At 48.0% G+C, this 24148-nt stretch overlaps 1 protein-coding gene across 1 annotated transcript in view; it reads left to right on the top strand.

The window, feature by feature from the left end:
• NRP1 (neuropilin 1) overlaps positions 1 to 24148 on the top strand; it is a 186358-nt gene that overhangs the window by 126711 nt on the left and 35499 nt on the right. Inside the window, exons 8-11 of the mRNA XM_066585201.1 lie at positions 12947 to 13102; positions 15153 to 15297; positions 19181 to 19515; positions 22135 to 22279. Coding sequence (XP_066441298.1) covers positions 12947 to 13102; positions 15153 to 15297; positions 19181 to 19515; positions 22135 to 22279 — 781 coding nt within the window. The remainder of the gene's footprint in view (positions 1 to 12946; positions 13103 to 15152; positions 15298 to 19180; positions 19516 to 22134; positions 22280 to 24148) is intronic.

The following is a 24148-nucleotide window of genomic DNA, read 5'->3' as shown; positions in this document are numbered from 1 at the left end:
CTGGGTTCATTGAAGGCTCAGATAACATTTGACTCAGTTGTAAGTAACCAACTATGAAATGGAACTACTTATAGGAAATGGGGCAATACTATAGACTTTGGGAGCAAGTTTGACTTCCTTGGTTTCAACTTGACTCTTTTAGTAGCCCAGCTATGAGAACCTTCATACTACGGTACAAAGAAACAGTGGCAACCAGTGAGCCAAACGCTGCGCTGTCATTCTATATGGAAGGTGCCGCTGATCTCCAAACATTATTGTTGTGAACCCCGGTGTGAAGAAGGGCTGTGCTGCCGACAATGAGGATACTCTATGGGGATCATATTAGCTGATCTCATCTCTTAACCGACTCTGATTTGACCCGTGTAATGGCCTGGTAGACGAGTGCCGATCTTGGGGTGCGTTCGCATGGAGCACTAATGCTGCAGATTGTCCACAGTGCAAAACCGGGAGCAAAAACTGTGCTGCAGATTCACAACTGGTTTGCTTTTTTCATCCCTTCAACTACTGGTAGGACCTAACAGAAGCGGGTAAAGAACTTTACAAGTCGCCGCTCGCTGCCTGCACCCTGTTTTAATACGGCGGCTGCTGGTCAGCTCTATGCGCTCCTGTTAGGTCCTAGGGTAGCGAAAACGCTAAAATCAGCTGCAGATCCACAACTGAATCCAAGTCAAAGTCTGGAGCGAAGATGCGGAGTTGGTCACGGATTGTACACCACGTATGATCGCGGCTCTAGGCGCTGTTTACACAGACCGATGATTGGGCACGGATGTTCATACGGATGATTGTTGTTTCGCTGGGTGAACTTCCACCCTGTCAGCAGACGAACGAGGAAACAGACATTCATGTCTGATCGCATCTTTACTGCAGCTAAAGAAATCATAGTTCTCCGCAGCGCATCTCCCGGCAGCGCATCTCCCCGCAGCGCATCACCCCGCAGCGCATCTCCCCGCAGCGCATCTCCCCGCAGCGCATCTCCCGGCAGCGCATCTCCCGGCAGCGCATCTTCCCCCAGCGCATCACCCCGCAGCGCATCTCCCCGCAGCGCATCTCTCTGCAGCGCATCTCCCCGCAGCACACCTTCCTACAGCGCATCTGCCCGTAGCACATCTCCCCACAGTGCATCTGCCCGTAGCACATCTCTCCGCAGCACATCTCTCCGCGGCATGTCTCTCCCCGCAGCACATCTCCCCGCAACGCATCTTCCCGCAGCGCACCTTCCCACAGCGCATCTGCCCGTAGCACATCTCCCCACAGCACGTCTCCGCAGCACATCTCCTTGCAGCATATCTCTCTGCAGCACATCTTCCTGCAGCACATCTCCCCGCAGCACATGTGTCCGCAGGACATCTTTCTGCAGCACATCTCTCTGCAGCACATCTACCCACAGCGCATCTCCCCGCAGCGCATCTCTCCGCAGCATGCCTCTCTCCGCAGCGCATCTCCCGGCAGCACATCTCCCCACAGCACATCACTCTGCAGCACATCTCCCCGCGGCGCATCTCCCGGCAGCGCATCTCCCCGCAGCACATTTCTCCACTGTACATTTCTCCGCAGCTCATCTCTCCGCAGCACATTTCTCCCCCTGTGAGTGCAGCAATGATAAAAACTCTATGGGGGTCCAGCAATTGCATGTACAATCACTCATCCCCCATACATTCTGAATCACCTTGGGCGCACATACTTAGGGGGGACGGGAGACCCTAATGTCTCTGTACTCTCCACATGGGGATCAGTGACACGATGCCGGTCCTGCGGGCTCTGGATTCTCGGGAGCCCATGTTGTCGGCCATTTACATCCACTCTTGCGGGTTTGTTTTACCACGAAGCCATTTAGACTCCATCTTGACCTGCTTTCTGGTAATTGATGGCTTTGTCAGCCGCCATGTTTAAAGCAATACCGCTTCTAGTCCGCGCTGCGCACATTCTCTAATGCAGCTCCGTGTAGTCGATAGACGGGTCAATGCTTGAAGTATGGAAGGCTTCAAAGTCTAAAAGCATTTGTGAGCGATCGGCCTGGCGCTGGCGGATTACGGCGCTCCTCATAGATTAGCTTCAAGGGGCAAATCAATTAAAAAGAAATCTATTTGTGTTACTTCCTCAGGTCGGAGCACAAAGCCGAGACGGGCCGCTCCGATGACATTTCCTCAACGCGTGAAAACCGGCAGCCTGCTGGGAAGTCTTATTACCACCTCAGTCCGAACCAAGAAGACTTTGCCGCAGGCCTGTTACTTACGGCGCAGTCACACGGCGAGAGCGACGTCCGGCTGAGAAACTCGGACCGATACATCACATTCTTAAACTTGTGGTTTCTGCTGCAAACGTGATGCATCTTGGGAAAAAAACGCACGGTATCAGCGACATTTTCACACCTATGCAAATCACGTGGTTTCAGTAGGAAAATACGAGCGCAGTGCGATAGAAAAAAATATATGTGAGGGCGATGCAACTGCCATGCGGTTTTTAACTTGCCCATAGTAAATGATTGTCAAGTTTTTCACATTTTCACGCCCGAATGCTTCCCAGGCATTCGTTCACACAGGTGAATGTACGGCGCGTAAGAACATTGCACCGTAAAAAATAGAACACGCACGACCGAAATACGCGCCGGCAAATATACGGTGGGTAATAAGATAGTTCTGGTTCTATCTTTTGCCTGAGATGGGGGGGGGGCATGTTAGCGATAAGCTTACCCCCGCCTCTGTCTAGGCGTTGGAAGGATTTATACCGAGCGAGGGCTTTCCGTGGTGCGATGTATTTTTTCGGTAAAAACGTTGCACCTGGTCATGTGAATGGATGAGAAAACGCTAATTAAGCACGGGACGTGATCGCGGAAAATCAGCCATTCATGCGAATTAACAGTGCGGATGAGAGAACGCAAAAACGCATGCGCTCGCGTGAAAGAGCCCTCAGACTTGTGATTTTTCACGTGCATGAAAATCGCCAATTATATCCTATGGGACTAAAAACACATTGCATTGCGCGCGCATGACCGACGCCGCTACGTATAAGCGCAATGCAGGATTTTATGGTCACCTAGAGAAGAACGGGTGATTCGTAAATCCTAAGATTCGCAGATAGATGCGACATGCTGCAATCTTGCATCGCCGCGAGAGAAAAATTGCAGATGTGAATCCATCCATTAATTAATCCCATCAGGTTCGTTTCCTGTGCATCTCGCAACGCAGGAACATCGCGCCGCCGCCGGCTCGCCGAAGAAGCCTTTGCATCTCATTACCTGTTCCATAACGACCCGTTGCAGAAAGCCGTTTTAGAAGCCGAGTTCGTTATCACAATCCATCTTGCGAATGAAGTTCAGCAGCCAGAAATATGGCTGATAATTAGCTTTTTTCCCAAAGTCTAAAAGGCGATAATAACCCCCCCCCCCCTTCCCCCGCTAAATGGACGGAGCCGTCAATTTGGAAAATCTGCCCAAATGGACCCATCTATTGTAACACATGTGGCAGTTAGTGTGGCCTGAAGCACAATACACGTAATAGCCGCGGTGGTTAATAGCGCCGGTGGTTAATAGCGCCGGTAGTTAATAGCGCCGGTGTATTCACTGCTCGGCCGTCTGCGTTCCCCACCGCTTCCTGTTATTTTAATAGATACATTTTACTTTATGGCTCTAATTGGACACAATGGCTGGAATCTCGGTGAAATTAGCGCCACTCTTCCCCCCAGCAGTAATGAATTGCCAGACGAGCGGTCAGTAATTAAAGGGGTTTTCATCAAGCCTCGAATACTCGCCATATTGGACTCCATTCGGGCGCCTAAAGCCTGAAAATAGGAGTAGAAAAAAATCCCTGAAATGTGTAATGAATCCTTTTAATCAGGGTCGTTACAAGTTTTACAGCCGCAGGACAGATCCTCCTGGATAGCGGCCAGCGCTATAATAAATCATACGCTATCCCCGCGCCGCAGCCATGACACACGGGGAACACGGGAAGAGCAATATGAGGAGCTTTACTAAATCCCAGAGCAGGTTGGAGGGGATGATGACGAGGAGGAGGATGATATCATACTAGGTTATAAGTGAGACATGCTGGGAGTTATAGTTCTACTAATGTAATCTAAGCACTGACTGTTCTGCGCCGGCTCTACATCTCCTCTCACAGCCAACTGCATGGATTACAGGGGCTTCCAGCCGCTCATCGGATGGCCGCTGTACTCAACACCTGCCGCTGCGGTGACACCAGAGTGCTTCGACTCACCCAGTGGCTGTGTACCTTTAAAGGGGACATCCAGCTGCCAACTATTGTTGGCCTATTCTCAGAAACTGGTTATCACTAGTAGATTGACGACGGCTTGTCACAGGCAAAGTTCCCATTGAAGTGAATGGTCTGCAATACCAAGCCTGACCACTGCAGTCGGAACGGAGCTATCTGCTTCCTGCAGGAATCAGCTGAGAGTCTGAGAACAACTGATGGGCAGAGATCCCTGGCAGCAGACCTCAGCCGAGCTACTCGTTGCCATCAATAGTCTGGAATCCCCTTGTGCCAGTTATGGCCGGGGTCTGACGGGATCCTCGGGGTGGCGCAGCAGTAAATAAGTAGCGCCACTTGCTGCTCAGATAGTTCTTTACTGAAGACCTGTTGGAACAGCTGTGCATCGGTGCCGTCAGGCTGCGGACTGGGCTTAGCGGGACTCCATCGGCTGCCTCTGCGCCTCGCAATCAGCCAACGCCGACTACTTATCTCTCATTGTGGCTTGGATCAGACCACCATTTATTAGTCAGCAGGTCATCCCACAGGGTTCACTTACTTTTTCTTACAGTATCACCTCCTGCTATTGTATGACGCAAGAAACTAGGATAATAATAGATCCACCCTGGAAGATATTCACTTCTTCACGATGGACGGCGATTCAATTCTGCGCCGTTTGGATATTGCTGTTTTTCGTTCCCCTCCTCATTTGCATGATGGCCGGCGATGTCCCTCGTTTTCAATTAGAAAAAATAATTGCCGAACACGAGACGAGCTGCAAACGGGAGGGCTGAGCGGAGAGCGGTAATTACAGCGAATATTAATGAGCTGCGAGGTCAGTCTATATGGGGGGCGGAGAACCACAGAGCGGGACTCCATTATAATGGCGGGAACTGTATGACTAGTCATATACGATAATGTCCCAGGACAGGCGGAGCGCAGGGGCCCCAGTGCAAGAACCGTATGTGAGAGCAGGGGCCCCTGTGGAAGAACAATATGTGAGCGCAGGGGCCCCTGTGCAGGAACCGTATATGAGCGCAGGGGCTCCTGTGCAAGAACCATATATGAGTGCAGGGGCCCCTGTGCAAGAAATGTATATGAGTGCAGGGGCCCCTGTGCAGGAACCGTATATGAGCGCAGGGGCCTCTGTACAAGAACCGTATATGAGTGCAGGGGCCCCTGTGCAGGAACCGTATATGAGTGCAGGGGCCCCTGTGCAGGAACCGTATATGAGTGCAGGGGCCCCTGTGCAAGAATCGTATATGAGAGCAGGGGCCCCTGTGGAAGAACCGTATATAAAAACTCCTAAAATCCTGCAGTTCTCACACTAACCAATAAGCCTAATAACAGTGAAATTACAGCACACCTCCTCCTCTTCCCTGCACACTGACCAATAGGGCTGGAGTCACATGGCTATAAGGGCATTCATATGTGTATTTTACTGTACTTTTTCTGCGCAAAAAAAAAAATAACAGGCAACCGCGCTCCCAATCAGTGAAATGGGCAATTTAGTTAATTAGTTCAACAGGGCAAAATACACTTACATGAACGAAACCAATGAAATCAATCGGTTCTTTTACTGCGTATTGTGTGCACAGAACACTATGTAATACGTTTACAAGCAGTATAAGGGTGCAGGCAGACGAGCGTAGGCGTATTTACGTTCGCAAGAGCGCAACGAAAATCGCCCGATCGCAACGTATAATCGCCCGAGAGAACGTTTTTCACCGATCACGACCAGAGCTAGAAAGCTTTTCGGCCATCGAATATGCGTTGGCGCGTATTTCGGTCGCATATGTTCCGTTTTTTTTCGGGTTGCCGTTTTTACGCGCCGTAAAATCGCCCATGTGAACGAATACATTCGAAACCAATGCCTCAGATGGTCACGTATATATACGTTTGGTCGCAAAAACACGCCGTTTATGCGCTCGTCTGCGTTCACACGAACGTATATCGGCTCAGTTTTCACGCCGAGCCGATATACGTCGTCCTCGTGTGCGGGGGGGGGGGGGAGGATGGAAGAGCCAGGAGCAGGAACTGAGCTCCCGCCCCCTCTCTGCCTCCTCTGACCCTCTGCACTATTTGCAATCCCAGGCAGGGCATGCGCAGAACTCATGGACCCCCCGTGGCTCTAGCTCAGTACTTGTCCCCAGAGGCGTAACTTGAAGCTCCCGGGCCCCAATACAAAACCTGTAACAGGGCCCCCAACTATAATGCTTTATTCATAGTACTGGGCTCCCTATATGGAGAAGAGAGGCCTTATGGGCCCCCTAAGGGTCCTGGGCCCGGGTGCAACCGCATCCCCTGCATCCCCTATAGTCATGCCCCTGCTTGTCCCCACCCCCACCTAAGCGCTCCGGCCAGCGGCAGCACCACTGAGTGTATAATCTTATTGTTAGGCGCTAGTAAAGAGGCGGGGCGCTAACAAAGGGGCGGGGCGCTAACAAAGGAGTGGGGGCTCTAATAAAGCGGCTAGGGGGCTGTAGTAAAGGGGTAGGGGCTCTAATAAAGGGGCCGAAGGTTCTAGTAAAGGGGCAGGTCTCTAATAAAGGGGCAGCGGCTCTAATTAAGGGGCTGGGGTTCTAGTAAAGGAGCCAGGAGCTGTAATAAAGGGGTCGGGGGTTTTAGTAAAGGGGTGGGAGCTCTAATAAAGGGTCCGGGGGCTCTAATTAAGGGGCCGTGGGTTCTAGTAAAGGGGCAGAAGCTCTAATAAAAGGTCTGGGCGCTCTAATAAAGTGGCCAAGGGCTCTAGTAAAGGGGCCGGGGGTCTAATAAAGGGGCCGGGGCTCTAATAAAGGGGCCGGGGGTTCTAGTAAGGGGGCCGGGGGCTCTAATAAAGGGGTCGGGGGCTCTAATTAAGGGCCAGAGGGCTCCAATAAAGGGGCCGTGGGTTCTAGTAAAGGGGCCGTGAGTTCTAGTAGAGGGGCAGGAGCTCTAATTAAAGAGCTGGGCGCTCTAATAAAGTGGCCAGGGGCTCTAGTAAAGGGGCCGGGGGTCTAATAAAGGGACCTGGGGCTCTAATAAAGGGGCCGGGGTTCTAATAAAGGGGCTGGGGGCTCTAGTAAGGGGCCCGGGGGCTCTAATAAAGGGGCCCGGGGGCTCTAATAAAGGGGCCGGGGGCTCTAGTAAGGAGGTCGTTGGGCTGGTTTCCGCAGGAGTGACTTTTGCTGCTCTGCACTGTATGCCCGCACTCATGTCCATGTGTTCCGTTTGGGAAATATTGCCTTCTTACATAAAGTCCGTATCTATAAATTGCGCTGCTCCCGGGGATACAGTATTTTGTGATACATTATAATCTCCGGCGATATTGCGTTGAGACGGCTCAGGCCTCTTCTTCACTTCTGCTGTCTTGGTCCCAGCGAGGTTCACATAATTAGTGTTTTCTGATGTATTGTAGCGCATCAGCATATAAGCAATCCTCTGGATATAGATCTGTGTTATGTAATATGTAATATGTAAATACACAACGCTCTTCCGTTCTGTATTTACAGCTGCGCTGTTTAACATCCCGGATCATAATCCGACTTCTCATGTATTAACATATAGAGATGACAGCCGTCTTGCTGTATCGTGTTTGGGTGGGCAGGATGGGGTCCGCTGGCCCAAGCGCTTCATCAGATCAGCAATGTTGAGTACAAAAAACACCTTATTCTGTGGTCTGGGTTCCTTTTGGCGGAGTCTCCAGTTTGGGTAATATGAGCTAATTTGCATACACTTACCCAGGGAGCATTGCCCGAGAATGGGTTCCCTCACAGCCGCTGGCTCTCTGTAACTTATAGGTAATGCAAGGTGGTTGGTTTGTCTCCAAGACTCAGTGATCTAGGCTTGTGGTGCGTTAGTCATAACTCTACAGCTACATACCCTCTAAGTTTGGGGTTTTGGCTCTTCCACTCCAATTTAGCTGATTAGCCGACTGACAAATGGGCGGTCTCCACTGCCAGGTGTCAATCAATTGTTTTGTCAGCCATTACCACTGGATGGAGGAGATTGCTGACCTGATTAGTGTGGGACTGCAAAAGTAATGGGAGTCATTGTGGCTGACGGGTGTGGGAAGGCTATCAGTGGGTCTGTGCGGGTTCTCTCTTGTGACAGCTTCTTTTTAAAAGGGTTTTCTAGTTGTAAACTATTGATGCCGTATCTGCGGGATAGGTCATCAGTAGTAGATTGGTGGCAGCCTGCAACCAGGATCCCCACCAATCAGCTCTTCGCCTGTGCACTGAGCTGCAGGCTGTAGACAGCTCCGTTCTTACTATTGTGGCCAGGCTTGGTAGTGCAAGCCAAGTTCCCATTAAAATGAATTGCCTGCAATACCAAGCCCTGTGAGACTACAACAAGCCCACCCCTGTGAACCCACGGGAGAAAGCCTGCTGCCATAGGGGTTTGGTAACAGGTTATTCCACCTTGTTACTGAGAATCACCTGCCTGTATAGCAGAGTCCAGAGGAGTAGTGTTTGGCGCATAGCTATTCCATATGTACAGCCAGTTGTAGGGCATCTACTCATCGTCATGATCCACCCGACAGCCAATCTGAGTTGTTCAGCCGGTTTTCACACATATTAGGTAATGCTCACTCTATTTCTCCGAGGAAATTGTTCTTCGCACAAGTCTCCATTTTATTAGCCAGAGACTCTACTAATACCGCTAATTAGCAGAATGAGTTCATCTGTTGGCATCTCAATATTTGCACAATATGATGCCAATATAATTCAGTCCTGAAGAATGTATGATATAAAGTAACACGTTGAGCGTGACCCTCCACCGGGGAGTTAGAGTTTCCGTTATCATACACCGAGCAAGAAAAATATGAACTTCAAGTAAAGATCTGTAATTTCTGGATAATTAGTTTCTCCGGTTGCTATGTGAACATTGAACGCCTGCCAAATGCACAAGATTTCACTTTTTTTTCGGCTTAAACAGATTCCCTCATCAATTTATGCCGTTTTGGGGCATTTGCCAATTTTTTTTGTCAGCGTGCTCCTTTTACAGACTTTTCTGTGGCTTTCAGGCAATGGCTACTTAAACTGAGATACAAGTAACCGCAGGGCTGTTTCTGGACATTTGCTCTCTTCCGATCTGTGGCCGCAGTGTAGGACCTCCAAAGTGTCCGAGGCCTCAGCTTGTATCCCCGGGCCATCAAAGTTGTACAAAGTCATATTTATCACGCTGTGTGTCCCTCCGGCTCAGTTGACAAGATGACAAAGGCGGAATTCCTGCTGAATTATGGTCTTTACTTGCATGAGGTTAGAAGCTGGTAATGTCACAGTCTCCTATATTGGAGGCAGTAGCAGCACTCTCAGCGTTCTTAGAGGTCAAGCAGAACTCTACTGTGTGCTGATGAGGGGCAAGAAACTTGAAACACCCAACTGTAGATGGGTCTCTTCCTTCTGGAGAAGACTCTGGCTCGGCTTGCATCCTTAATCACGTTGCAAGACCAGTTAAAAGGTCAGCCACTCTCCAATAGGTGGAGGCATCCTGCCATGCTCTATTTCCAGAATGTTTTTTTCTATGATGTAGTTTTGAAATCTGCACTTTATAAATTATGGTTAATTTCCAATTAAATATATGGCATGTGGATTTGATTGGTCAAAATCTGTGTCACATTCTACTGTGTGAATGCAAGAGGCTCCTCTACAGGGTAAGACGTTGTCATGGCAAAAGAACCAGATGCACCAAAATTTGGGCCAATTCTGGCGCATGTACCAAAATGTGCAATACCCTTGCATGGTGGTGAACTGAGCATGCTCAGAAGGACTGGCTGAGAGGGGTGAATATGAACTGGAACACAAGAAGCAAGGGTATATAGCCATGGACATTGATAAAGCAAGAACTGCAGACTGGGAGAGCAGCTCAAAGGACCTCCAGTTCCGAGAGACGGTAGTGCAGAATATGGAAGTTGTGCTGAGCACACCGGAGACGACCTAAAGAGCCAGCTGGTTGCAAAAAGAGTTTGTGTGCCAGCTGAAGTAACACTGCTCCACAAAGAAAAGGAGCAGCAAAGAAACTGTTTGAGCAGTGCTATGGTTTAGAGGAAACAACAGTCCGAGGAACTGCTGCAGCGATGGATACAAGGAGTACCGCCCCCTAACAGAGCAAGTTGGAAGCGTCCTGGGGTGTATTGGTTCAAAAGACTCGTCATCCATGATACCGTTCAACAAACATCTGGAGATTTGTAAGTGAGGTCGGTCATTGTTAAAAACCGTAGGTATGAACACCAATAGAGAGATTGATAGGGGCTAGAGATGAGCGATAACCAAAATGCTCGGGTCCTCGTTATTCGAGTCGAGCTTTTCGTAAAATTCGAGAGCTGTACTTGAGTAACGAACCCCATTGACTACAATGGGAGCATTTTTGTATGGGACCCGCCGATTGCCAAGCTTTTTTCTTTTTTCCTGTATTCTCTCTCTCTCTCCGTCTCCCTCTCCCACTCCCTCTCCGTCTCCCTCTCCTCTCTCCCCTCCCCCCCCCTCTCCTCTCTCCCCTCCCTCGGTCAAGCCAGCCACAAACTACCGTTAACGTGCGCAGCGTGGCAGCGGGGAGGGGTCAAATCTGACACGTCAGCGGCGGGGTCGAACACGGCGTGATGCTCACTTGAGTAGCGAGCACTATCGAGTATGCTAATACTCGAACGAGCATCAAGCTCGGAAGAGTACGTTCACTCAGCTCTAATAGGGACCGCTCAGGCCTGCTAGTCACCAAACACCATACAGTTGGACTCAAATCTGTTGGCTTGACACATACTGAAAGTATAAGGACATTGCCGGAGCCGAGCCGGTTCTTTGCAGCACCTTTACTTTAGGCGCACACTTGTACCCGTTGCAGACAAGCTTTCAGACCCTTATCTTGTTGAGTGCGGCAAACCACCATCGGTGAACCATTACTTATTGTTGCCATATTGACTACTTGCTGTTTGAAGAGTGTTACCACTATGATCCCCACCAAGTGCTGAGAACAGATGTCAGGAGTCGCTAGTGACAGGACTTAGGGATGGAACCATGACAATGGCGTACCTTTGTCAACTGGTTACTAATCACACTTCAATCGTATTTCACTGCCGTCTATAGTTGTAGTTCAGTGTGGCCACCACCTCCTGCAGCATGAAGAAGGCCTAAGAAGCTGTAGTGCTACAGTCTTCAAGAAGTCTAAGACGTTACATTCCTGGCATGGCAGAAGCATGGAGATACAAATGTAGCAAATGCTAAACGGACAATGAAGACGCTACAATGTACAACAATGCTGTAAACGGAGTTATCAAGATGCGACCGTCATGTTAACAATTGCTGGATCTGTACCTTCAACAGTTAATAATTGGAACGATGGGATTTATTTCTTCCCTTCCGGTTTTATATATTTTTAGTTAAGGTAATTTAATTACTGCAAAAAAACCCGCATGAAGAGTAGAGCAGAGAGATGCCGGGATGTGGAGGGCTCTTCAGAGCGGTAAGAGCGCAGGATGGGAGGCGAGCACCGAGACCTCTCCACAATCACTTGAGAGGAGAGGCTGCACATATTTAGTTGCAGAGTACGAGCTCACCGCACACATGCTAATCATGGGAAGAACACGCTGTGGATGCACACGTATGTCTAGCCTACATGCCGGCACAAAACACCAGAAGCCATTGTTAGAATAGTAATTAGCATATGCAAATACGAGCGCAATGCCAGATAGAGCGAGGCGGCTAGAATCTAGGAGATGGGACATTACTGCTGTATGTAGGAACACCGGGAGCAGGATGGGTTTGCTATCAATCTGCCTCAACCGAGACTTAACAGGGGCTCCATATGGTTCAATAGTATGTTATATGTAGCAAGAAGGCCCTGCTTTATAGCATAGATGGATTACATACTATACGGACATGCAAGATGTAAGGGGAAGACATTAAGGTGCGCGCAGCTATTGCACGTCAATATAAGCAATACTGATCCTATAGTTCATGTCGTTTTTTCAAAGGATTGTATTTTGGACTTCAATATGAACTGGCATGACAAGATGTATGTACTTAAAGGGCTTGTCCAGTTGGAAACTACTTATGGCGTATGCTTAGATCAGCCGGGGTCTGCTGCCAGGGACTCCTGCAATCCGTTTTTTGCCTGTCCAGTGCCTTCATGTACTGAGCTGATTTCTGCAGGAAGCAGGCAGCTCCATTCTCACTGCAGTGGTCAGACTTGGTATTACAGCCGAAGTTTCCAGTCACTCCAATGCCTGTAATACCAAGCCTGGCCACTACAGTGAGAACAGAGCTGTCTGCTTCCTGCAGATGTATGAGCACATCGGCCTGCTGAACAGCTAACCATCAGGGATCCCTTATCCTGCACATAAGAGACCAATAGTTTACTACTTGACAATCCCTTTAAGCCAGTTGTGCCATGATTGCAAGTCCTTCGTATGCACAGAATATCTACAGGACATGGGATAATGTGTGATTTCCCACAATGCTATTCTGCTGCACAATTCTGTGTGAAGCCAGCAAGCACTGCTGGGAGATTTCAGCTCTAAAGCATGCAGAATTATGAATGCTGCTCTTGATCTTAATGGACGCTGTATAAAAAGGTGCGGTGGTGCTGCCAGGGACCCTTGTGGATCACAGCTGATTGGGGCGCTCAGCTTCTTTTTGGAGACATTTTCTAATAAAAAGTGATTGATTGTCCAATCGGGCCGACTCCGTGAGGTGATGTAACTCATTATGTTCAGCATTCATTATATGAAGATCCCATAAAAGCCCATTCTGTCTGTTCTCGTTATGCAGGTAGACCTCGGACTGCTCCGATTTGTTTCTGGAATTGGAATCCAGGGAGCCATATCAAAGGAGACCAAGAAAAAGTATTACATCAAGTTGTATAAAGTGGATATTAGCTCCAACGGAGAGGACTGGATTACCCTCAAGGATGGAAATAAGCATCTGGTAAGAGTCAAAGGGCCGTTTTTTGCAGCTTGTAAATTAAAAATCATAGCAACTAGTAAGAATTTACAATAAAGATCATACTAATATCAGAATCCCATGAAGGCCGTTATTAGAGGTCGCCTCTACTCCCACCTCGTACCCCTCCGCTCGCTCGCCGGTGCTACAGTTTCCCAAAACAGTTCTGTGCAATTTAAAAGGACTTAAGAGACTCGTATATAGAATGCAAGATACGGGACCATAAAAGCACAAAGGCCCGCACCGGCGAAGAAAGTAACTGCCCCCCCACCCCCACCCCAGAGCCACATTTATAGGGGAACGTTTATAAAAAGCAGTTGAAATACATAAAACATGATTTGTGGTAAATTGTTATTTTAGGCCGCCGCTCACTTCTGTTAACGGCTAAAATAAAACGAAGGTCCCTGCGGGGGGCGGGAGTAGGGGGGGCTTTTAGTTTTACATGGTGTTACCATTTAAACTGCAGCGATAGGAATATGAGATTTATGTCCTCGTACTTATCCACAAATGTTTTTTATCTAACACAATATTTAATTTATTAAACCGCACCCTATCCTATCACCATGCATTCCATTGTTCCCTGTTGTCAGCCATTTCACCCTGGACAGAGACTTACCTTATAGACTTTAGTTCTGTCACATAAGTTTCAATTACGAGACGTAGCGGCTGCAGGCACATGGAGCTTGTATAATAATGAGCATCCGCCCTTCGGGGTGCGGGCAGGTTAGTCGGCAATGTCACGCTCTTATCCAGAGTAAAACCTACTTGCAATATGAGCATCTTTGAATTTTGGAGCTCAGCTGCCATACTTCTCTCACCGCCCTCCGCATCAGCAGGTTCAAGCTCCAATACTTATTTCATGCGCAAGCAGACAGGTAGTGCTATCTCTGCCTATATCATATACTCAGAGAGACAGGGAGGCAGTACTATCTGTACCTACATCATAAACTGGGAGAGACAGGGAGGCAGTACTATCTCTGCCTGTATCATATACTGGGAGAGACAGGAATGCAGTACTATCTGTACCTACATCATATACTGGGAGAGACAGGGAGGCAGTACTATCTCTGCCTATATCATATACTGGGAGAGACAGGAATACAGTACTATCTGTACCTACATCATATACTGGGAGACACAGGGAGGCAGTACTATCTTTCCTATATCATATACTAGGAGAGACAGGGAGGCAGTTCTATCTGTACTTACATCATATACTAGGAGAAACAGGAAGGCAGTACTATCTTTGCCTATATCATATTCTTGGAGAGACAGGGAGGCAATACTATTTCTGCATATATGATATACTGGAAGAGACAGAGTTAGTACTAACTGCCTATATCATATACTGGGAGACACAGGAAGACAGTACTGTCTGTACCTACATCATATACTGGGAGAGACAGGGAGGCAGTATCTGTACCTACATCATATACTGGTAGAGACAGGGAGGCAGTATCTGTACCTACATCATATACTGGGAGAGACAGGGAGACAGTATCTGTACCTACATCATATACTGGGAGAGACAGGGGGACAGTACTATCTGTACCTACATCATATACTGGAAGAGACCAGGAGGCAGTACTATCTGTACCTACAGCATTTACAGGGGGGAGACAAGGGGGGCAGTACTATCTGTACCTACATCATATACTGGAAAAGACAAGGAGGCAGTACTATCTGTACCTACATTATATACTGGAAGAGACCGGGAGGCAGTACTAACCGCACCTAGAAGGGTCAAAAAGAGACAGTACTCCAGTATCTATGCCTTCATCATCATGTAAACAGAAGGATGCGCTGCTCGCCCTAGGAAGGTGGCTACTACATTATACTATAACTGAAGCACTGGGCTTGCGGTCACCGCGCTGTCACCTGGCATTGTAACTGCATGCTCCTACAAATACTACTATTGCCAAGTAGGCATTAGTATTGGCGGACACGGAGTAAGGCTGGAATATAGAGAGCGCCATTTTTGCTGGAGTCTTCTGGAAGTTTAGTGGATTCTAACTTAGACTCTTAACTTCTACAGGTATTTGCCGGAAACACCAACCCCATAGATGTTGTATACAGCGCCTTCCCCAAGCCCGTCCTCACTCGCTTCGTCAAACTGCGCCCCGTAACTTGGGAGAATGGCATTTCACTGAGATTTGAAGTCTATGGCTGTAAAATTTCAGGTAAGTTGAGCGCATAATAAAGAATCTTCCAATTTCCCAACTTTTATGTGACTTTACCTCCTTATGGAAATCAGTGACCACAAGAGCGGCACAAAGCGGACTTCTACTGGAATGACGATATAGAATTCTAGAGTTCATTGCAAATGTTGCCCAGTCCTCACCAATACTCTGCAGACTAAACTATAATAAGTCAACTTGTAATTGCCACATAGTAAAAGTCTTTATTGGAGAAGTAATAGGCCCCGGCCGCCTCCTTCACCTGCAGCATTGTGGCGCTGCTGACCTCGCGTCACATTGTTCTCCTCGCCCTTTGGCACCGTCGTTCCCTAATTCCTTTGTAATGATTTCGCTCTGAGCGGCGCAGTAACATTCTTTCCCTCTTTACAAGGTAACTTTGTGATTTTGGCTTTCCTCGCTGTTGCGACTGCACCTTTGTTATTAATTGATACAATTACGTATTCGCACACGATACACACAACATTATTGTTTTGGGTTAGCGAGCCAATTTAGCACCAAGTGAACTGCATTGCTGATGTTCGCAGGGCCCCTGTGTGTGCAATTAAGAGTTGATTGCGCCTGACTCCCAGCGTCTCTGGTCCCCAGGTATCCATTTAATGTGATATAAACACCTGAGCGCAGCTGTGTGGCTTCATTTAGGCTGTCATGCACAGACAACACTAAGAAAATGTTTGGAGTTTTCTGTTCCCTTTACTGCAGCCGAAGCAAAAGGTATTTATAATATCATGTCAGGCCAAACATCTCCATTTCTGAGAGCAGGACGGGGAAGCGAGAGAGGTATCAGATAGGAAAAGGCTCTGTCAAGGGGAAGGAAGTGCCATGTGTGCCCTCAGGATGTGCTAAGATTTAAAGTGGGTGTCCAGCTGTAGATATCCTTGGGATAGGCCATCCATAGTAGAACCGCCGGATTCCTCTGGCCAGGTTCCCCACCAATCAGATGTTAGCCTGACTAGTGCACTTGTGCACTGAGTTGATTTTAACAGGAAGCACACAGCGCCATTCTCTCTGCAGTGGCCAAGCATGGTATTACAGACAAAATTCCTATTGAAGTTAATGGGTGTAATAGCAAGTCTGGCCACTGCAGTGAGAATGGAGCTGTCTGCTTCCTGCAGAAATCAGCTTGATGCATGAGTAGATCGACCCAGTCATCAGAGAGGTTCCCTGCAACAGACCTGCTATTGATGGCTTAGTCTAATGATAGATAATAGTTGACAACGGGAAAACCCCTTTAAGACACTGTCTGACAGTACTTTTTCAGGTTAAAGGGCTAAGTTTACACATGGAGGAAATGGGTTAGAAGGGGTACAGTTGTGTACCACCGACAATCAGTGCTGTTTAGGATACTGCTTTTCTCTTAGGTAGGTCCTCCCCTGGCACCAAGGCTTGGGTCCAACTTCAACCTCTGCACCTTCTGTAGTTAAAAGCATTTTCAGGGACTCCAATATTAGTGATCTTTTCTGCCACTTGGGACCTCAGGTGAACACTGAGGCTTCTTCTCTGACCAATGACATCATGTGGCTTGGGAACAACCCAACCCATTGAGCTGCTATACCAGGTACTGCCACTAGGAAATGTACCCCATTGTGCCTGCTACGCAATGAAGAGGCTGCAGCTATTATACACTGAAGCCTCTTGAAACAGCTAACTGGTGGGAGTCCCGAGTTCAGGACCCCCAACAATTATCCTAAGGATAGGTCACCAGTATTGGAGTACCAAAAAACCCTTTAAAGGGGTTTTAACACAAAATCTAGTATCCCCTTATCCACAGAACTTGCTCACCAGTGGTGGTACCCTCATGATTAGGAGATGGGAGCTCTGGAGTGTCTTCACATGAGCACTTCTGCTCAATTAATTTCAATGGATCCAAGTTTATCAAACTTTTCTTGGCGAATCCTAGGTCCTTTAGCTTGCACTATGATATGGAACTTCAGTGAAGTCTGGAGGGGCACAAGTTGCCAGACATCCCTGGAGCTACCTACCTTCACATGGGGTGGGGTTGAATCCAGAAAAAAACAACCTAACGTATTAAATAAATGGCGGCACAAAACTTCCTTGCCTCTTCAATAGCTTTTGTTTTGTTGAGATAATTTGTTGCAACTGTAGCGACCTTCTCCTCGATGTCTGACAACCCAGCCAAAGATAATGAATGGCAGTAGATTGCAGGCTGCAGTGATTCATTGACCTGCTATTGTATTTCTACACTATGTTCTCAATAGTATTGGCCCCCCAGCAGTCCGGTGCGGTCAGGTGATGTGAGAGCATTAGATAGAAAGGAGATCCCAGTACAGAAACCATCACATGCCCTGGTGTACATCTGATAATGGAGTATGGGGGTGGGACATTGAGCTTTTGGACCTTCCAGAGTCCCCTGTTGGCCCGCCTCACTATCTGAAGCTCTCATCGAAGAATGGAGGCAAATTCCTCCATACATCTATGGGAATTGATGGAAAGTGGCCGTGGAGGGTGACTGCACTCATTAAGGCCAATGGCGGCCAACACAAGATTGAAAAATGGTAATAAAATCCATGTCAGGGTCGGTTAGGAACGGAAGACTGGAAGTCCCTAACAACCAACCCTCTCCCCTGTCCCTACCTACTTGCCGCCCTGGGCTAAACCCCAGGGCAACAACTGGGCGGCGGTCCCCATTCTGCACTGATGGCAACTCCAGGACAAGGACAGGAGAGACCAACTAACCGAGAGACAAACTGTATAAATAACAGCGGACTAGAGCGCCAAGTAACCAACAAAGAACAAACAAGGAACAGACTAAATCCAAGTCAGAGCAAAACCAGGTCAGCAGACTAGGAGAGAAACCTGAGTGGGTGTTAGCTGGAGAACAAGCAAACACTGGCAGGGACTGATAGTGTCTGTGGAGCTGAATACCAAAAGCTCCGCCTAGGTCGGGGCAGGACTTGGTGACACGCTGGCCGGTAATGCATATAGAATGGCCACGCCCCCTAACAGGGGAACTCCAAGCCCGGCCGCAGATGCCCCACTCAGCAGCGCAGCGGATCCCACGCCTGACCCCAGACCGGACGCCAACCCAACCAGGTGACCCCCGGGCGATGCCACAACAGCCCAGGGCACGCCGCCAGGCTTGCGCCGGGCGCTCCCTCCGACGGCCGCAAGTCGCCTCCTAAAAATCCAATTATATCATCTGCTAAGTGCGTTCAATACTTTTGTCAATAAAGTGTATACCTTAATTCTGCAGAATATGCTGCCACTATATAAATAACTACCCTGTTACCCTGAAAACAAGACATACCCTGAAAATAAGACATAGCATGATTTTCCAGAATTTTTGAGGATGCAATATGATTTTTCAGGCTTTTTGAGGATGCTTGAAATATAAGCCCTACTCCAAAATTAAGCCGTGCTAACAGTTAATTTAAAAAAGTCAATTTAAATAGTGTCCAGGCAGCTATACATGTAAAAAGGTTAAACCTCTTTGAACAAAAATTAATATAAGACACTGTCTTATTTTCGGGGAAACACGGTAGCTAATTTCCCAGCGTTGACCATTAATTTTACTTTTAGACATGAAAAGAATTTAAATGTGTGTGGGGGCATATATGTGTGTACTGATTTAATATATTAGTATATGAGGAGGAGGTCATCTGTGTAATATATTATTATCTGAGGAGCAGGAGGTCTGTGTAATACTGGCGTAATTAAAAATCAAAAACGCTGTGTTGACCCTACCAAATTTGTCCCCATGGGATGGGTTATCTATGTACCAAGTTTGGTTGAAAATGCTCCAGGTGTTGATGAGTTATGGAGGCACATACATACATACGTACCTACATCCTATTTTATATATAAAGATAAAACACATTTCCATATTTCATCGTCTTCTATCTTGCAGATTATCCATGTTCTGGAATGTTAGGAATGGTTTCCGGACTCATATCCGATTCCCAAATTACAGCTTCAAATGAGGTTGATCGCAAGTGGCTTCCGGAGCATGCCCGTCTGTTAACCAGCCACAACGGTTGGGCACTTCCTCCCCCAGCTGAACATGTATACACCAATGAATGGCTGCAGATTGACCTGGGAGAGGAGAAGACTGTCCGTGGAATTATCATTCAGGGTGGCAAACACAGGGAGAATAAAGTCTTTATGAGAAAGTTCAAAATTGGATATAGCAATAACGGGCAAGACTGGGAACATATCATGGACTCCAAGAAGAACAAAGCAAAGGTAAGGAAACAAGCGCCCCGACCGATGGGCTGGTCTAGAGCTTGGTGGATCTGACTGCCGGCTGGATCTATACAACTTGACAGCCGCCAATTGGTCCAAATATCAGATTAGTTGATGCATCTCTAGTAAGAGGACCGCGTTACACCGAGTCCCAAGTTCAGGTTTTAGTCTTCGCAACACCAGAGGCTGAGAATGATGTACGGGGAATCAGAGAACAAGATTAGCGGCACGGCTTTATATGTAGCTCTTTCATCTATATCTAATATTCATAGAACTAGATGCGTCCGTTAGACGGGCCGCATTATTGATGCTAAATATTCCAAGACCCTTTATAATAAAAGAGAATTCTAGAAAGTCCCAAGGATGAGTCTCGACTTGAGTCACATTACAAGAATGAAGTTTGACACCTTTAAATCTTTAACGCTGGCATCAGGTTAATCCGGCGTACAAATAATAGAGGAACCTTCAGTTAAATATCCTTTGATTAGATGACAAATTGCTGGAAGTGGATCTCATTCCGTCGCTGCCAGACGCAATCGGTACGAACCCGAACAAGGTGATTATGCATAATGTATTCCATGATGCGGCTGGAGCTTCTCTGCTAGACACGTTCAGGCAGGTAGTTGCCTGGGGCGCTGCGATACCAAGTGATGGGATAGTTGACAGCCCGTCTTACTTAATATATTGGATGAACGTCAATTTCTATGGCATCTTTACATTAATGTGTATAATGTAGACCGCGGTGCAGTTACATCGTACGCCCCGACCCTGGTACAGCGAAAAGAGGGTCAATTATTGCAGCACACAGTGGTAATTCCTTAAAATTAGGCCCTGCTCCTCATATGCTAAACTACGCCCTTTGTGATAATTCACAGTAATAGTGTCCTTCAGTGACCTTTTACTATAATACTGCCCCATAATGACCCCTCACAGTAATAGTGTCCCTCAAGAGACCCCCTCACAGTAATAGTGTCCCTCAAGAGACCCCCTCACAGTAATAGTGTCCCTCAGAGACCCCCTTACAGTAATAGTGTCCTTCAGTGACCTTTTACTATAATACTGCCCCATAATGACCCCTCACAGTAATATTGTCCCTCAAGAGACCCCCTCACAGTAATAGTGTCCTTCAGTGACCTTTTACTATAATACTGCCCACAGTAATATAGCCCATTAGAGAGTCCTTAAGGTAATAGGACTGCTTAGTGTTCCCGCGCAGTAATAATGTACCTTAGTGACCCTCTTACAGCAATACTTTCCCCAGAGACCCCCTCTCAGTAATATTGTCCCTCAGAGACCCCCTCACAGTAATACTGACCGTCAGAGACCCCCTCACAGTAATATTGTCCCTCAGAAACTCCTCACAGTAATATTGTCCCTCAGAGACCCCCTCTCAGTAATATCGTCCCTCAAAGACCCCCTCACATTAATAGTGCCCCTCAGTGATCCCCTCACAGTAATACTGCCCTAAGAGACCCCCTCACAGTGATACTGACCATCAGAGACCCCCTCACAATAATACTGCCCCTAAGAGACCCCCTCACAGTAATAGTGCCCCTCAGAGACCCCCTCACAGTAATAGTGCCCCTCAGAGACCCCCTCACAGTAATAGTGCCCCTCAGAGACCCCCTCACAGTAATAGTGCCCCTCAGAGTCCCCTCTCAGTAATATTGTCCCTCAGAGACCCCCTCACAGTGATACTGACCGTCAGAGACCCCCTCACAGTTATATTGTCCCTCAAAGACCCCCTCACATCAATATTGTCCCTCAGAGACTCCTCACAGTAATACTGTCCCACAGAGACCCCCTCACAGTGATACTGACCCTAGGAGACCCCCTCACAGTAATACTGACCCTAGGAGACCCCCTCACAGTAATACTGCCCCTCAGAGACCCCCTCACAGTAATAGTGCCCCTCAGAGACCCCCTCAGTAATAGTGCCCCTCAGAGACCCCCTCACAGTAATATTGTTCCCTCACAGTGATACTGACCGTCAGAGACCCCCTCAGTAATATTGTCCCTCAAAGACCCCCTCATATTAATATTGTCTCTCAGAGACTCCTCACAGTAATATTGTCCCTTAAAGACCCCCTCGCATTAATATTGTCCCTCAGAGACCCCCCTCACAGTAATAGTGCCCCTCAGAGACCCCCTCACAGTAATATTGTCCCTCAGAGACCCCCTCACAGTAATACTGACCCTCAAAGACCCCCTCACAGTAATATTGTCCTTCAGAGACCCCCTCACATTAAAATTGTCCCTCAGAGATCCCCTCACAGTAATATTGTCCCTCAGAGACCCCCTCACAGTGATACTGACCCTCAAAGACCCCCTCACAGTAATATTGTCCCCCAGAGACCCCCTCACAGTGATACTGACCCTCAAAGACCCCCTTACAGTAATATTGTCTCAGCTGCACCGGCAGTATGTCCCTCTCTGTAGGATGGGTCTTCTGCCTCTTGTGATGGCGGGACTCTCCCACTGAATCCCGGATGGTTGGGAGACATCTGGAGATATTTGCTAGGATGGAGGACAATATCCATTCCTGAGCCAGTAGGATCTGATGGCCGCTCATTAGTTGACAAGAATCTTGCTAATATACTTTGAATTTTGTATTTCTAGACATTTGAAGGCAATACAAATTACGATACTCCAGAATTGCGCACTTTTGCATCCATCCCAACCAGATTCATCCGTATCATTCCTGAAAGAGCATCGGTGTTGGGACTTGGGCTGCGAATGGAGCTTTTGGGTTGTGAAGTTGAAGGTAAATCCGCGGCCGGCCGTGCATTATATATGCGCACATGCTTCCTTATTTCCATCTGCCTGACATATATTTATTGTACAGTTACATTATCGCTAATGCTTTTGTGTTCCTTCATTGATAATCTATCCTACAGCCAATTTACTTGGATTTACGGTCCCTAATAGAGGGAGCATTAATGTTGCACACAGTGTCCTCTCTCCACATCCTGTAGATGGCCCATTATGGTCATTTGCATCTGTCATCATCGCTAATGTATATTGTTAGGGGCCTAGCATTATTCCAGCAAATGGCCACATTGTGTCTTGCTCTTAATTGGTTAATGAATCAAAGTCAGCTCTGACTTATGTACAGTGTTGTGGGGTGAAGAAGGCCCGGGTCCCGAGAACTGATTAGGATTGCCCGTCGGGGACATAGGCATGTTCATCGTGGAAGCAGCGCATCACTTAAATGGAACCACAGAATATTTTCTCATGACCGCGCTGTTGGCTTTTTGGATCAGATGCATTGGAATTGGATTAGATCTGAGCCCCATTAAGTATTCAGAGCTGGAGGGCATCTCTATGTCTTATCACTACAAAGAAAGACGGGAATCTGGCATTCCACTAACGACCCTGGGCTGTCTAACTACTATCTCTGTTGGGAACTCATGAGCTTAGAGGAGATACAGAAAAAAAACGGATTGCATTCCATAACGCAGCATTAGGTCATTTCTGAAGATGGAGAAAACTTTTAGAAATAGTTTCATTTAAAGAAGAAACAAAAAAAAAATGCTCAGAAAATGTCTTATCTCTACAGCTACTTAAAAGGATTTTCTGGTTTGAACTAAATGAAGGTTAATCATTAGAGATGAGCGAGCACCAAAATGCTCGGGTGCTCGTTACTCGAGTCAAACTTTCCGTAATGCTCGAGAGCTCATTTCAAGTAACGAACCCCATTGAGCATTTTTCAAGGTGACCCATGCTCCGCATAGGGGAGGGTGTGTGATTCACCTGAAAACATCAGAAAGTGATGGAAACAACACAGAAACGGATAGGAAACAGCAGGGGCAGCATGCATGGTGCATCTGAGGCTCCCAGGTCCCACTATTAAGCCAAATTGTGGGCAAGAGCCTGGTGGTCACCCTCCTAACAATTTACTTGGGCCAGACCATAATCAGCAAGGCAGACGCGCTGGAACATTTTAGCTAAGCACCACACTAGGTGGAACGAAGGCCAATCACCAGCTGTGGGTGACACCACTGCCTCTTCTCCTGTGTTGCTGTCCAATCCCCCCCAGGACACAGGCATGAGCCTGCGTCCACAGCGTACTGAAATTTTTCCCAGCGTAGCGTCCAGCTGCCCCCATCCCAGACAGGGTAAGGCGCACGCCTTCGCCTAATTCGCCAACGGGAGCACGGGGACACCATAGGCTGGTCCTTCTGGCTCCTGAAGTCCGACGAAACAATACTGCCCCTGCGCGGAGCGGCACGCGAAAGAGGAGTGGCCCTATCCTCTCGTCCCGGGGGTTCGGGTGAACCCGCCTTTGTCCGGGAGTACTGGGCGAGAGCTGGTGGTCTTTGACCTATTTTCTCAAAGCACTGAGAACGAGTGGGGACATGCACACTTGAGTCAACGCACTGCAGCCACCTCCCTTTGAGACAGAGCCACGGTGCCCCCGAGTCCCCACTCTGCCTGTCCAGCCATGGAAGCTGGCGGGTGACCGTCTGACCCGGGCACCCCTTCCGAGCAACCGGGCACACAACGACGCTTCTGCCAGTTGAGGAAGATTGCAAAGAGAAAAAAAAAAAATGAAAAGAATCGCCCCACGCCCCAAACCTCCGTGCTCCAGTGGATGCCCAAAAATGCCGCCACGGAGGCCGATTTTGACCGA

This window comes from Eleutherodactylus coqui, chromosome 12, assembly GCF_035609145.1.
Source record: "Eleutherodactylus coqui strain aEleCoq1 chromosome 12, aEleCoq1.hap1, whole genome shotgun sequence".
Lineage (NCBI taxonomy): Eukaryota > Metazoa > Chordata > Amphibia > Anura > Eleutherodactylidae > Eleutherodactylus > Eleutherodactylus coqui.
This window is presented reverse-complemented; position numbering and strand designations above follow the sequence as displayed.